A 17032-nucleotide genomic window follows, 5' to 3' on the forward strand; every position below is an offset into this window, starting at 1 on the left:
TTGAATTATTGCAAAATTGAAAACAAATACTGGTATTTTGGTATCTGTTGATGAGGCATTTACCAGTACATCATACTTTGCTCATTTATACTTTATACACAGCTTTAGGTGGTTCCTTCTCCCGTCCCTCTAACCTTCAGAGAGCCATAACAAAATCGTAATGTTCTCATCTTGTGCAGAAATAGTGCCTCCAGCTCCATCCCCGCTGATGATAGCGGTTTCAGTGATGACAGGAAAAATATTCCAACTAAGGCAAGCAACACCAGACTCACACCCAGCATATCTAGTGGTGAGCTGCTCATACAGCTGCAAATCTTCCAGCAGGTTCAGCTGCTCCCTGCTCTGCACTGAACAGGTCACTTAAGCCAAAAAAATAGTCTTTAAATCCCCTAAAATGATAATTGTGGGTATCCTCCATGAAACAGCAGGAGCCTTGTGGCTCCCATTAGCTTTAAGTATCCTGCCCTTGGGCAGCCAATCATCGAAATTTCTGAAAAAAAAATGATATTTATCCCTAAAGTTTGCCCGTCTCAGGGATGTAAACAAAACTAAAAATCCTTTCCATAAAAACCCAACATGGAACTCTTGTGTTGTGTAGTCTTTGCATTTTGTGATTGTTGTGGGTTTTAGAAACTCTATCTAGAGATAGCAGAGGTTACAGTGGCTTTTGGAAATCACAGAATTACAAAAATAGGAACACATAGTAAAGAGAAATCTGATGTGAAAACTGGAAGACTGAGAAACTAAGATCTTTTGGCAATATGCTCAAAATCAGACTTAGTCAGCAAAGATGTTTAGGAGATTGCTGTGAAATGAACTTCCCAGCCCAGTGTCAGAAAGTCAGATTTCCACACTACAATGATAAATATCTTCAGTGGTAATTGCTGGAAGGCTGATCCTTCATGTCAAAATAGAACTGCCACAATGGACTGTTGTGAGGAATTTTATATGATGAACTTGATCTGAGCTCTGAGCCACAATCAGTCTTCAGGGCTGTCCTTGTGATAACTTTCACAGCACTAAATTTACAAGATTTTAACTAAAAAAGGGATAAATATAACTCCTTGGATAAACCATCCTATCCTTCTGCATTCTCACTTTTCTGCAGCAATATCAGCAATCATATTTCTATTGGTAAATAGTTTTCCATCTTCCTTAACTCTATTAGAATTTTCTATTTAAAACACATTTGCATAATCAGACTGCTTTTCAAGATCAATCAGCCCTGGTAGGAACAAGTATCTGTCTTGGAGATAAAGCAATTGCATTGGTATAATTAAGTTACTAATAATAGTTCCATTATACAATCAACAAGTTGGTGTTTCTGCTGGTTATTCCCTTTCCTCTTGCTTCCATAATAGTTCTCGATTCAGTTCAACATTTGTGATTCATTTAGTAAATGGATAAAGTAAGCATTTGGATTTTTATCAATTGTATTGCATCATGCTGACTACTAAGTGCAGCTGTTGCATTTCACTGCAGAAATATCTACTTTTCAGAGTAAGCATGATGATCTTTCAGGTGTAGATGAACATGCAAGTGCCTTGTGTATCCCTTGTGTTTTCTGTTTCCTTGATGTAAAGAACCTTTTCATTTCCAGGGGATGATGAATCCCCGCATGGGATGGTAGCTTCCCTGTGTAGCTAAAGTTCCACTATGTAATAAAGTATAAATCCTCACATTTTACTTTATGAATCTCACTAACTTTACTAATTTCATTTTCAATTGCTCATCATTTCATATAGCTCCCAACCTATAGAAGAAATGTTCCATTTCCAGGCTCATCCTACCAAATGGTCATCCCTTCATCACTGTCTTTACCTGATTTTTTCCAAGTTTAAGCAAAATACAATGTAGGTATTTCAGCACACAGTTCTTGAGAAGAATTCTGGTCTTCATTATGAATTAAAACCCCCGAATATGTAAATTTATTCTGTTTTATTTATTCTGTATAATTGATCTGCAAAGCACTTCAGCCTGCTTTGGGTTAGAGGACACAGTATGGAATAGAGTCACTTAGATATTTAACTCCTCTTCAGTGGATATATTTTGAAATGCCACTAGTATGTTACATTAATAATTAATTCATTTAATTTCCCATGCCCAATATTTAGGTAATATCAAATAACTAGAATCAAAAACTAACAGATAATTTCAAGCTAGCTCAGCAGTAAATTGCCACTACCTGTTACAATTCACGGTTGCTAAAGTCCACATCCCCAAATAACCAAGAAAGTCTCTAGAGGTAAATGAATAAAAAAAGAAACCTTCTAAAATTATCTGTCAGGGGCAGACTAAAGCAAAGGAATCCTGTTGTGGGAGTTCTCCTGTGCAACATGTACATTCTCAATGAGCAAGCCCAGGCGTATTTGTTTTTACACAGTCGTTTCCACACCAAGACACATTTCCATTCCCCCCTCCCTCCTTCTGCTTTTGTATTCCATCGTCCACATCAACAATTAGTGGAAGTGCCTGGCTGTGCCTGTTCACATGGTTCCCAGACTTTTCTCTCCCCCAGTGAGCTCTGAAGACCATGCATTATTTGACATGACATGACTTGGAGGCCTTCTACAGCAACGGCATATGCAGGGAAGCAGAGACAAGAAAGTAAGTTAGTCCTGGTTACAGCTATCTGGGACAGTAGGAGTCAAATTAGTATGTGTTAACCTCTTAGCTCAATACCCCAGGTGACTGGATTTTAAATTACTTAGTCTTGTAAACAAAAAACCCCAAACCTCACTAGAAATAAAAACAACCTAAAGGTCAAGATAGAAAGTCAGCTCGTTGTTCTACTTGGTTTGTGACATTAAAACACAGGATATGAAATCGAAAATAACCTTAGTACTGCTAGAAACTAAATCCAGATGTTTTAACATCAGGCAGAAGCATATTCATAATGTGGGTTTTTTTCTAAAATAATTAAATATCTACTGCATTTTCCATCACAGTTTATTTCTCTGCAACATGAGCAATTTGCCTTCTTGTACATACACACTGAATGTATTCAGTTTATAGTAAACAGCTGCACACAGGGCAGCTTCCCTCCACACACACAGGCTCTGCACTTGTGTCCTTACATGTTTTTTAAATTAACCTAGTCAAGTGCACAGAACATTCAAGACCATAAAACATAATCAAAGGTACCTGTTGCTCTCTGGAAATGAACTCTTAGAAATACCTTCTCTGAAAATGGATGTTTCCTTAGAGTGTATACTTAATATTTCCTTTTATTTTATTGCTAAAGTCCAGAGAAATTAGACTTTACCATTCCTCCAAGAGAAGGTGATCCCTGGACATAGGTCCCCAGATGTTCAGCCTGTGTGTTCCAACTCTTATCCATTAAACTACATATACTGATCACTGCCATTGACATTACCAGCCTTTGCTTTTATGCGTGTGCCTCTTCCTCAGTTACTTCAACCTAAATAAAGTCAAGGCTAAAAGCTTGTTTTACAACTGATACGTATAGAGAAATTTCAAAGACTAAGTTGGTTACCCTACCAGCTTCTCACAACCTGGGCAGCTCCCCTGTGTCCTTCTGACTCTCTCCAGTGACCTCAACAAGCAGCAGCCCACAAAGCAGTACTGACACCAACTTGCAGAACTCCAAATACCTTTAAACACAAATACCTCTGCTTCATAAACGTGCTGACAAAAAGTATATGCAGACTATGGCAGTGAAATATATTATTTCTTTTAAAACATGAATATTTGAAAGTAAATTTGAAATAGCTATCCACAGTGAGTCTAAACACATTAAATGACTACAGTAGTTTGGAAACCTTTAAAAGTTTACACAGGTAAAAAATCCTCTCAAATTTTAAATGATTTAAGTTTTTTCTCAAGTTACATTGAAAAGTTGAAGGGAACAGAAAAGGAAGTTATTTCTGAAGTCTTTTTCACATGTAATACTTGGTCACTGTCAGTCAGACATAAGGTCGTACACAGACTTTTCTGTGTGTCACAACAGATTGCGCTGCACTAAGTATCAGTATTGGTTTCAGTCTCTATCATCAAGAGAACAGCTGCTATTTATCTCTTTCCAAAATACTTCCTAGTATTACTTTCAATCTCTGTTCCATAAAAAACAAGCTTCTGAATTGGGTTTGGTTTTGTTTGGTTTTCTTTCCATTTTAGCTATCAGGTGCAAGAGAATGTTATTGGGAGCGGAAAAGTAGGAAAAGCAGCTTATGTTTTGTAATACAGGTAGAAATACCAGAGGGGTAAGAATGGTGTCTTGGAAGCTTGAAAGATGTAAAGCTTGATTTTTAAATGTATTTAAGGACATCCTGGTACAAGTAGACTAGAACAATCTACTGCAAAGGGATCTAGTGTGCCCAAATTATTTTGAAAATCCCTTCTCTCTGAACTACTAGGATTCTTAGCATCTATTTTTTTCCCTCAAGGATTAATCTTGTGAATGGCATTTCAAGTAAACTTGAGTCATCTGTTGTTCTTGGATTTTTGGATCTCAGATCATAGACAGATGGACATCAAAATTGAATGAGTTACCAAGGCTTACCAAGTTACCACTTACTTGTTTTATCTGACAATGTACACTATGAAAATAAAACATGTTGGCTAACTAAGAAGGCATTATAAGGCAACATGTTTTATTCAGCATTGTGGTGAGATAGAAGGATGACCATAGTCTATTAATAAAGCCCACTGGTGAACCGCAGCTTTCTTTGCCTTGGTAACTACTGGTTGAGGTCCACCAGGCAAGCTGATGAATACTGGGTGAAAACCATTTTTGTCTCACTAAGTAATGGAGACTAGCCCACTGCTGTGCATTGTTAAGTAAGGCATGTTTTCTCTTTTACTGACTTCAGTCTTTTACAGCTGAAAATCAGAAGAGTTCATTTAACAGCAACTTTTGCGTGCCAACTGATGATGCCTCCACAGGTTTGCCACAGTGAAAGGAGCCAGAACTCTATGTACACAATACAGAAGAAAAAATTGTAATTGCAGTTTTTGAATTACTGGTATTACTTTATAAAGAAAAATGCTGGCATGTACCCTCCTGCATCTGCATAGCTTAGAGCACGTACAGTCATTCTCAAAAACAACAAAAAAAACCCCGGAAAATGTGTAATTAATTGTCACCCAACTAAGTCTATTAAATTAGTATTTACCTTTAACATCAACTAGCTAAATAAAGGGGCAAAGAGAACTGCTGAATAACATCTACCTCCCATTAATTTCAGGCTATAAATCTTATGTTTATGAATAATGTTGGCTCAGCTTTTCAGACAGCAGAAGCGCTCCATTTTCCCATAAAAATGTAGAGTTGATCTAGCATTAGTGGAAGGAGTATCCAAGAAGTGTTGAGACCATGCTGGTATTCTCTCTCCTGCACTGACTGGCAGCAGGATTGAGAGATGCCCAGCTCCAGCAACTGGAAGGACAAGTCAATGGAGTGCAGGAATGGAGACAGGATGACTGCAAACTCTTTGGAGGGTGCTGTAGGTTGAACATGGCTGGTAAAGTGCTGGTTTGGATGTCCCAAACCCCATCTGCTTGAGTTTATAGATGACTACATGCTAAATGGCTGCAGATGCCTTGTTTCAAGAGCTCTACAACTGATGTGCCACCAGCTATAAAAAAAAAAAAAAAAAAAAAAAAAAGTGTCACAACTTCCAACAGTCACATGAACCACATGGAGGGTGTGATAATTAGGCACACTCATTGAAGTACCATTTTTGATGCTGGAAGTTAATAAAGTCTCCTCTAATTTATCTAATGTCCTCAATCTTTGGTCTCTTGATCAGACTGCCAAGAGAGTCCTAACTGTTACTTTAGGACAGATCATGACTGTCTGTAGACATTAGACTGGAATGCTTTCACTTCACACTTTCAGAAAGCAAAAGGAAAAGTACTTTCCATCACTGCTGACTTGGTACATGGATCCTTATGGGACAAATACCATAGAAAGAAGATTGAGCTTATGGTTAAGATAAGTGAACTAGGTCTCAAGACTTCATGAATCCAACTGTCACACTCCTGTATAACACGGGACAAGTTGTTTAAACTCCAACCATCTACTTGAATATCAGGACTGCAAGGACAACGTGATTTCTTCCAACCTCTCTCCAGTCTATAACATCTATCAAGGCTTTAAATTCTTCAGAGTCTGTCTTTTCTAACATACATACCCTTATGCATGCATAGACATCTAGCTCAACAGCATTCAGTCATGGATGGAAAGAACATACCATAAGATGTTTTAGTGTTTCAATGTGGCACACTGATACTTTAAATGTTTATTCTTTGCAGACCTCAGGCTTCAGCCATTCATCAATGCAAAGGTTACAACAAGGACTCTCCTCTGCCCAACCTCTGGCAATACAGCAGATAGAGATTCAGACAGTTAGGTGATGATTTAGTGTTCTTCTCCCTGAACTGTCTTTCCTCATGCCTCTTGGTTTAGGTAACACTTCCAACACAGAAGCCATGATTAATACTCAGTAACAGCAAATCCACCTCTAATTAATTTATGCAAAAGAAATGACAACGCATGATGAAAGCCACATTCCAGAAGATGCAATGCTCTGATGAGAAGCTGGCAAACTCCCATATATACTGTGGTAGCACTGACTAAGCACCTTTTTTATCTCTTCCTTACTGTCCCTTTCTTCCACAAGCCCTGTTGGGACTATTGTGCCTCCAGTTTCAACTCCCACCCCTGAGCATAGTTTTCCCAGAAGTCTTTACACTACATGGCAAAATCCAATTTCATTCCCCAGATGGACACTATGCTTCTGGGACAAGACCCAACCAACTTTGTAGTTAAATTCAATGTGCTTGTGTAGTGGCTGAACAATATTTAGTCTCAAGGAGCTTTCACTTGCCTTAAATGCATTCCTTCAAAGCAATGAAGTTATGCAGTCTCCATCCTTGAAGATATTCAAAATCTGATAGGACACAGTCCAGAGCAACCTGCTCTAGCCAACTGCAGGGTCAGCTGGAGGACTGGACTAGGCAATCTCCAGAGGTCTCTTCCAACCTCAAATATTCCATGATTCTGTAAAAACCCTTGTTAGCAGTTAGACCTTTTAAAGGCCACATCACCAAAAGCAATACAGGCTTAGCAAACATATTAAATGCACAACTATTTAAAGGCATTGAGCAGTCCTAAATCTGTGCAAACTTGTCAGAGATTATGGCTAGGTAGCAAAAATAGAGTCATCTTGATACACTTCAGGATTCTGTGCATAATTCCAGGTGTCCTTCCCATTTTCCATGTAAAGCCCATTCAAAATAAGTGGCATGCAGGTAACAATCCATTTCTTCTACTAGACAGGCTATATGCAATGCTAATGGCACCTGTTTAGTCCATCACATTCTTACAACTGTACCTTTCCTATGGAGAGCCTGTGTTCATGGAAACGTTTCATGGTGCTTGGATTCAAATTTTACCCCTAATCTAGCTCACCAAGTATTGATTTCTCTAATTCCACAGAAAATGGGTTTCCAGACTTTTCTAAATGAATCAACAGGCACATAGTTTCCACAAAACAGATCCACACTTCAGTCATTCATAAAAGACCACTACTAAGTCTACAACTGAGCAGGAAAATCCTGTGTTTTGTAGTGCTGTAAGCCAGCACTCTGACCACTCAGATAGTTTTTCTTTCTTCATCTTGCAGAAGCAGAGCATTTTCTTATTTTCTATGTTCCAGCAGCATTACCAGTATGAAAAGATGACTGAAAATTGCACAATGCCTGTTGTGAATAAATGATGATAAAGGCTTCGTAACATGGCAGGTAATGCTTATAATGCACACACTTACTCCTAATGAAACTTCAGACCTATGAATGTGTTCTCCAGAAGCTTTAAAAAGGCATATAGCTCTATCACCCTGATTGCAAAAATAGAGTAAGTCTTCAGTTTGTGACATAGGTTCTGGTTTTGGAGCAGAAGCTCAGAGGCACCCTTTGCAATAATGACCATAAGGTCTGAACAATCACGGTGTGTGATATAAATGACAACCATGAAACACATACTGCAATGCATTTGTTATGCATCCCACTAAGTCACGCTTATGTAATGTAATTTACTGTCATGCTAAATTATATGAAAATTTAGAGGACACTATAGACCATTCTATGAATCCTCAATGTCAAACACTGAAGTACCACGTTATGTTTTGGTTCTCTGCCATGTAAATAATTCTTTCATCCTTAAAGATTTCATATGTAGTTATATGCAAGCAATTTAAGAGAGACAGTATTACAGAAGAAAACACTAAACTGAAGCATTATATTCTAGTTTCTGCAACTATATAAAGATTAAACATAAAAATCATTCTGCAGCAGAAATTGTCATATACATCACTGTTTCAACTCACTGCTAGTACTAGAAATAGTTCAGTAGTAGTATAGCACTGTATCACCAAATCATCAATAATATTTTATATTTATTGATGGCCTCTTATATTCATGTATCCTTCCCAGGAGAAAAAACATCTCCATTCAAGATACATTCAAGCGCCTTTTTCTTTTTGCCTTTGAAGACATGCATAACTCTCCCTGATTGTTAGGCCATAACACTTTCTCCAGTGTATCTACAGTGCAAACAATAGTAGAAAATTGAGACAGCAGTCCTGAGAAAGCAGGCTGTCAAAGCCGGATGATCAGTCTAGGGTAATGTAGCCCACAAAAGGGCTATTTCTATGCCAGACAGACTTTATTCTGTGACATCTCCTGTCTGCTACTGATGTCTTCCTTGATGCTTCATTTTTCTTGTAACCAACTCTACTCTTTCATTATTCTCTATGCATGGGATGCTTTTGATATAAATTCAGCTCTTCATCAAAGGAATGGGAATCCTATGTGGTACTTCACTTGACATGACTGTTTATAATTTGATCTACCAGCAGCCATGCTGACACAGTTTTGGCTCCTTTCTACGCCCATTAGCCCTGCCAAGCCAGCACACAGGCACACCAACCTACTTCCATGACTGTCCATATATCATCAACAAAATTACTGTTGAATCCTATCTTCAGTGTCAGATTCTGCTTTTGGTCACATCTGAGCAGCTCCCTTGAATGCAGTGTGGTGCCCAGGTGAAATCTGGCAGAAGCTGAACCTTGCAGGTCTGTGAACAGGCACTAGAACCTCCCAGGTGAAGATCCCTACTTTCCACTTCACCCCTGATCCCTCTAGGAGCATGACATTTTCTTCTGTTTCAGTAATGCCCAATACAAGCACAGTGCGAGTAACCTTCCCTGAGGCCAAAAGTCTCACCATCCACATTTCCATGAGGTTCCTTCCACATTCATGACTTATTCTTCCAAGGAAATTCACATTCCTCTGAGCCCACAGTCCTCACAGGCTCACAGGTATAAATAAAGGAGTTCGGACAAGACCATTTAAGAGCAAAATTTCCTACCACAAAAAGTGATGTTTTAAAGATCAGCACTTTTCAATAAGCTGATGATCAGTTTGTGTTATGCCTTTAAGCTTCCTTAATACCAATGGCAGCTATTATGACTGCAGACATGAATCCTTTCTTTCTTCCTTCAGATAGATTCAAAGTGCAATCTCAACACCCCTGAGCAAATACCTCTTGCCCTTTCAGATCCTTAATATATCAGCTCTTTAGAGAAGAACCCAGATTTAAACTCCAAGGCCACAGAAGCTCAGGAAAACTCAGAGTCTGCCCTATAAAAGCAAGGGGGAGAACAGTTACAGATTTAATTTTAGGGAAACATTTCTCTCTCCTCTTTCTCCCTCTCCCTCCACCTTCTTCTCCCAAGAAAACAAACATTTTGTCATTCCTAAATCACATTGAAAGCTGATCCCCTCAACTCCTTTGAAAGAATTGACCATCTTATTCCTCATCTCCAGCATCCTACAGTGATCCGTAGACCAAAGTGCTGTTCTTATTAGCCCACCCAGCAATTACTTGGAGACAAGAAGCACCCTGCAAAAACCGTGACAGAACAAAATCATTTCACAGTGATTTATTAGGCATGCAGCCACTGATGACTTTGCAAGTGTGGAAAGCAAGATGGAGGGGCAGAGCCCGAGCCAGCACTGGCTGTCAGAACATCATTGTCATCTTATCGGGTTAGAAATATTTAAGCCATCTGATGTTTCAGCCTGGCATCCTGACATAACAACATGCCTGGAAACAGTAATAAATTTGCACATTGAGGAGACTGTTCAAAATCATAGAAGTTGACAAAGAAATGGGAGAAAGTGTGCAGAGATGTTTGTTTGTGTGACATTGAAAATAAAGGATCATGATCTCTGAGAGCATCCTTCTAGTGCATCAGCTCTGCTCTCATGGCTGAAGTACCAGAGGCAACAGCCACTTCACTGAACTGAAAGATGTTTTTATACTCTTTTGGAGATGTTATTTTTCTCCTTATTGTGAAAAAAAATCTTTGTTCTTTTGAATAAAAAGTGATGCGTTTGGGAAAAATCCAAGGAAGTGCCAAGGTTCTGCAATTTCCACCTGCTGGGAGCAGCAGGTGCTTGGCACTTGCCATGGTGAAGCTCTTGAGACAGCTTCTGCCCTCAGTTGCACTAATGTAAATACAACATAACTTTGCTGGCACTGACTGAATTATCCCAGATGAAATTCAAAGTAAGCAAGAGCAGAACCTCTCCTGTTTTTTTTTGCTGCAACACAGGATTACAATGGTAACATTAACATTAGAACAGATCGATTTTGCAAGATGACAAAAGAACATACTGATCTCACTGCTGGGAGCTCCTACTCAGCAGACAATTGTGTCCCATCTTACAACAGAGTTTTTAAAATGTTCAAAGCAATGTGCAAGCATTAACTTTTAATAGCTTAAAAAGGAATTTTATAACACTAATGTCTCCATAATACAGATGTGATGCATCTAGAGAGCAAAGGTTTCTATCAAAATCTGTAGCAGCTTTCAAAGATATTTGGACCAGAAATTTCCATTTAGGCATCTCTAATTTCAAGACTCCAGAAAGTGCTGCTGGGAAAGACAGAGGGTGATATGACCTCTACTTTACAAAGGCTCCTGCAATTATATTATGGTCCATCTAAATTACTAGCATGTTTATCAGTTGTGTATTTGCAAAGAAACTAACAACCAAAAAAAAAAAAAAAAAAAAAAAAAAAGTTGTTCAATCAGTCCAGCAATTTATCAAATACTTCCCTCACATGCTAACAGAATACAGTGGCCCCCACTTTACTCTTGGCTACTGAATGACAAGTTGAGAGCAGCTAGGAAACCCAGCTGGCAGGAACTTAGTGATCTACCACTATTCCCAGAAGCAAGGGTTGGACACCACCCGCTTGTGCTGAAGGAGATTAAGCACAGAAAGAAGGTGGAAATAGAGTGTTTCCAGACTTTCCCTATCATGTCTTGTTCTTGCTTCAGAAATATGTACCTGAGAAATGCCCCAGAGTGTTGCAAGACACAAAACCAGTTTTCTTTAATGGATCCATTTTTTTTTCACTGTCACAAACCCAAAAAATAGAACTATGTGGGAGAGGGAAAAAAAGCATACAACTTTCTTTTCAGACATGCCTATTATTCCACAATCTTCTAACCTAATTGTAGCATTTTTTTTTTCCAGTGTTTGTCATTACTTTTTCAGCCAGCATTTCTACATGACTAATAAATATGTTTTAGGATAGCCTGCATCAAAACAGTACCCTTCTGTCCCAATGCTTTCTCTTTCAGAATTGACTCCTCTCTCCTTCCTACTCAGACCTTGTTAGTACTTCTCTTGTTCCTAATTTGAAAATCTCAATGAGCAAGAATTACATGTCTCAGCAATAAACATGATCTCACAGCAACACAAAGAAGAGGATGAACAAAATAAAAATTACTGTCTGGTGAAAGCTCCCTTGACAACTACAGCTACACTGACAGGCGCCACTGAAATAATAGGAATGATGCTTCAAAACAACAGCCAAGAAAACGTTATGAAAGAGAAAAAAAAACAGTCTAAATGGATCTTTTCAATTTTCAATTCCACTGTCAAATGAGGAGAATGAGAAAAATGTTCTTTCTTATAGCAGAGCCATATTTAAACTCTGCCAGATAACAAAAAAACACCAAAAATATGAGTACAACCTGAAAGATCCTGGGCCCAATAGCCCATTCCAGGAATACTAGAATGATGCAGAATGGAACAGAAGGATCATATACTGGGGATGGAGAGGAAGGATGGAAGATGTTACCTCATTACCAAATACTGAATTGCTTCCAACTGGGTGAACAATGAAACTCACATCAACTTAATGAAGTATCAGGCATTTGCAGGCTTGTATCTGAATAGCTACCACTACCTAGGTGACAAAATGCATAGCAAAGAAGCCAAGAGACTAATGAACATGAAAAATTATGGCCTGCTACTGATGATGTTCCGTCCAAGACAGAACTAAGGCAACACTCAGGAAGAAAGGTTGCCTGTGGGCTTAGGAAGGCAATTAGGAAAAAGTATTAGCCTTCTTCTGTCAATAATGCTTGAGCGTGAACAAGTTACTTAAGCACTTTTCCCACCTTAGCTTCACAACCATAAAATGGGGAAAATTACTGTAAGTACTGGTGTGGTCAGAGTTATCTGGTGGCTAGAAGGTATTTCAGAAGTACCAGACGGATCCTGTAAAATCCTGCAGCAACCACAACACCTCCCAAGCCACCTATGGCTCTTCCACAGGCAGAAAATGCAATTTCTTGGAGCAGAGGTGGAGATCCAGCTGCAGAGAAGTTCCTGGCTAGACTGAGTCAGAGATGGGGTGGCGATGGAAAGAGATGGCAGACAGTGCAGCAGGCAGTGTAGAAAGGAATAAGGTGCGTTTTGGTGTGGGACATTATTTTCTTGGTATTTTACATCTCTGTTGTGAAGTATTACTGGTAACATGGCAAAGGTTATTTTCTAAAAACTCCAGTCACAGATGCACAGGCAACACCCATGCTAGCAGAAACAGACCCTTTTCTCCTAGTACTGGATGCACTCAGAGCTCCAGAAGTTTGGCTTAGGCTCTTGAGCTTGCATTCCTCTCCAGAGAAAAATGAAATCTGCAGAAGAGCCATGTACTTCTCCATTTTATTCTACACATTCAAGACACCTAATAAATTTGCTTTGACTTCTTATTCTTCCCTAAAACAAAGGAAAAACTTAGAACCAGAAGTATCTTTTTGCTCCCTGGTGGCCTGGCAGAGACACATGTAGGACTGCTTCCCACTTTTATGAGATTTAAAAAAAATAAGTAGAAAAATAGATCTCACAGAAAAAGATACAGGGACTCTGCCATTTCTCACCAGAAGCACTGAAACCAAAAGCACATCGGGACTGAGAAAAAAACAGATAACAAGAATGTCCTAATAGCAAGAAAAACAGTAATTGACGTTTTGAAAGGTGTGTAAACTCTGAAGGCAGAGCCAGCCAGCCTTTTAGTACTCACTGGGAACAGAGAGAAACTTTTGGTCTGAGGTTATTCTGTATCTATATATTACAGTTTCTTGCGTGTTTCTTTACAGCATGAATACACAAAACAAAACAGAGTCAGTGAACAGACTGCGTGGCTCACTGCCCTGCTCCACCACGGCAATACAACTGACCCTGCTCTTTCGGCAATAAACACACTGCTTGTGTCCAAATCCGAGCGAGCTCGGGGTTCCCCGACCCTGGGAAATTCAGATGTGGATTAGTCTTGAGAGAGAGAGGGAAGAGTCGGATTAAACACTCTGATTCAGCCACAAGGCACGGACAGTTCCCAGAGCCAAACCTGGGGATGTTGAGACAGGCATTTGGGGGGGGAACAGACCTTTTGCTTCTCCGTCCTGAGACTGCGTGTGAACTGGATGAGCCATACGGAACGGAGCCCACAGCCCAGGGCAGGGGAGCAGCGGTGCAGCCGGAGCTACCCTCGCTCCTCCGTGCTACGGCCAAGACACTGCACCCTGAGCATCCCGCCCCGCGGGGGGAGACAGAGCCCAGGGGACCCCCCCCCCGTGCTCCAACCCACCACGCCCAGATGGGGGGGGGACTTGCCTGTTGCACCGGCTGCACCCCCCAGCCAAGCAGCATCCCTCAAACCTCCGCGGCAGAGAACTCCCCTCCCTGCCTTTCGCTGCGCTACAGGTCAGAGAAAAACATACCCCCGCGCCCGAGCCGCGCCAGCTGCCGGAGGGGACGAAGAGCCAGGAGCCACTTACGGGGATGTGCACTCGCAACATGAGTTTCTTCTGGCTGGAGCTTTTCCTGCTGCTGCTGCTGGAGGCATCTTTCTTCTTGTCCATGGCAGTGCTTCCCATCCCTTCACCCAGGCGTGGTGTTGGGAGATGGATCCGGAGAGGGAGGCTCCTCTTCCACCTCTCCCCACTGTCCCACCGGCTGCAGTTACTCCAGGCTCCTTATTTTCTTTTCTTTCCCCCCCCCCTTTTTTTTTTAAATGGCCTTAGGAAATGGGGGGGGGGGGGGATGGGAATAGCAGAGGGAAGGGGAGGAGTTTCTCCAGCTCCGGCCTTTAATCCTAGCAGTGAGGTGTCAGGAGGAGACCTTCTCAAGAGCATGAGATGCCTTTACAAACGCTGCTCGCTTTCTCACTCTTCCGCCCTTTCAAAAATATCCGGAGCATCCTGGGGGGGGGGGGGGGGGAGAAAGTTTCCTTCCCCTCGTCCAGACCGGCCGCACTCTCCCCGACACAGGGGGGCAAAAAGAACAACAACCGAACAACCCCCCAAAAACACCCAAACCCGCAAAGGGGAAGGCTGGGGCGAGGCTGCTGGCGGCGCGGGCCGGCCCGGATGCCCCGCGGCGGGACGGCTCCGCGGGGCCCTGCGCGGGCGAGCGCTGCCCGGGGGAGCCCCGCGGGGAGCGGGAGCCCGGCCGGGGCGGGCGGGGGTGCCCAGGCGCTGCCGAGAGCCCCGACTGGCTCGCCGCGAAGGGCAAACGCGGCACAACGCGCGTGCCTCCACGGCGAGCCCCGCAGCTCTCCGCGCCCCGCCGGCCCCTTCGCGGGGGGGGGGAGGGGGGGAATGGCGTTGCGGGGGAGAGGAGCTGGGGCTGTGCCCGCATCCCCCGGGCTGCTGGAGCACGGGGGTGGGCGAAAAAGCTGGGTTTTACCGTGCCTAAACAGCCCAAAGGCGGCAGGGTTCCTTACACACAAACACACACACCCCACCCCGACCTCCCGGCCTGATTTCTCACCTCCCTCCCCTCGGGATTTCTCCCGCTCCTGCCCTGAAGGAGGGTTATTGCCCCCGGCGGCAGCCCCTTCCCACCTTCCTGCCCGCCCGGCTGCCGCTCGGCACACACCCCCCCCACACCCCCCTCGCCGCGCCGCGGAACTTGTGCCAAGCCCAGGAGGGCCCCACTCCACTCGCGAAGATAATTTTTCCGCTCCCGCCCCGCCGAAGAGCCTGCAAACGCGAATGGAAATGGAGCCGAACAGAGAGGCAGATCGCACGCCGCGGGCAAACGATGTTGGCGTTACGGCGTGTCAGGAAACGAAAAGGTGTCAGAATCCACTTCACCCGTGGCTGCGGCGGTTGCCGGCGTTTGGGAGCGCGCCGCGCTGCAGCAACAGAGCAAACCCCTGCCAGTGCCAACCCTGCTGCCAGGCGGGCTCTCGGGGCTGAGGTTTTGGGGCAGCAACGAGAGGGAGAAGGCTTTGCTTTAAAACAGCAAGTGGCTTTCAGACACGTGGAAACGAACATACGTTCCGGATCAAAATAGGAGCCTCTGGTTTAGAAGTCACTCTTGACATTCCCTTGACAATCTCTGCACCGTTCGACACTGTCTGAACTTGACAATTAGACCAAGCCCGATACAGTCACAGACCTTTGATCACGTCACTTAAACACAAGTTTTCACTGGGTCCAAAGCCGTGGGTGCATGCATTCACAGAGTCTACACCATAGTTACCTCTAACAAATCTTACCAGATTCTATAAAACAATGATTTATAAGCACTGAGGGGAGACGGGGAAGTGTTTTCCACACAGATCTTCTCATCTTCCAAAAAAATACAGGATTGTAATGGCTATCTTCAAGAAACTGCAGAATTCAGACTGATTTCTCCCCTTATGGAAGTCTCGGGATTTAACAGATGCAAAGCTAGGTCAGCTGTAAACCCTGTAGCCACTTCTCTAAACTCACAAAGAATCAAAACGATGAACCCTCATCTTTAGTGTTCTATATAACTGTCCTATAGGTTCCTACAGGACATCATGGAAGGAAACAGACCCAGAAATGAGACCGCAGGGGTTAACAATATTCTCACCGAATCAGAAATGGATATTAACGGCACATGGAGAGAGGAAGCAGAATTCTCCCAGATGGTGAATGGCCCCTGGGGCAGCCTAGGAGTCTCCCCGAAAAAGAGCGGGTCTGTGACACACACTTTCACCCAACATTTATATAAACTTTTCTGCCAGCAAAGTGCTGCTGCCAAGGGATATGAGAATGACTGACCCCTGGAACCAATAAGTGAGAAAATTACTAATAAACATGTCTTATCAAAAAACTGTCACGACATTTTTCATTGCTAGTATGGTCTGGAAAGTTAAAAAATAAAAAGGTAGCATTTCTTTAGAAGGATTTTAGCTGTAGCTATCATAAGTAAGCAGATTCCCTGGCTGTTCTTTATTAAATTAACGAACATTTGAGTTTTTTTTTCTTGTCGATTATTTATATGAATAATGGTGGATAGCGTAAAATAAGTTTCAGGAAGTAACATAAACGCAATATAAGCAAACACCCAAACCTAAAAACCCCATCCCATTAATTAGCTTCCCCCTCCATGATAATTGCCTTAAGTGTATTTATAACTTCAATAATACCACAATGTGGGGTTATTATTATTAGTCTCCTTTGATCCTCTAAGATCCCAAATATGACCTCTGATCCTCCAGTCCTATTTTTAAACTTTTCATTGTAGCTCTGAGGATTAGGGACACATTTGAAAAAAAAACCCAAACCAAAGCCAAAATCCCCCTACAACTGATAGACTTCAGGAGCTTGACTCCCCATAAAATTAAGTGTTAATAAGACCCTCCTATAAAATAATCACCAATTAT

General features: G+C 42.1%; 1 protein-coding gene across 1 annotated transcript in view; it reads right to left on the minus strand.

Moving 5' to 3' along the window:
• The window catches only part of PRKAG2 (protein kinase AMP-activated non-catalytic subunit gamma 2), a 221645-nt gene extending 207278 nt beyond the window's left edge, over window positions 1–14367 (minus strand). The window contains exon 1 of the mRNA XM_074899883.1: window positions 14169–14367. Coding sequence (XP_074755984.1) covers window positions 14169–14267 — 99 coding nt within the window. The 5' untranslated portion in view covers window positions 14268–14367. The remainder of the gene's footprint in view (window positions 1–14168) is intronic.
• Between the last annotated feature and the right edge of the window lie 2665 nt (window positions 14368–17032).

This window comes from Athene noctua, chromosome 2 (assembly GCF_965140245.1).
Source record: "Athene noctua chromosome 2, bAthNoc1.hap1.1, whole genome shotgun sequence".
Taxonomy (NCBI): Eukaryota; Metazoa; Chordata; class Aves; order Strigiformes; family Strigidae; genus Athene; species Athene noctua.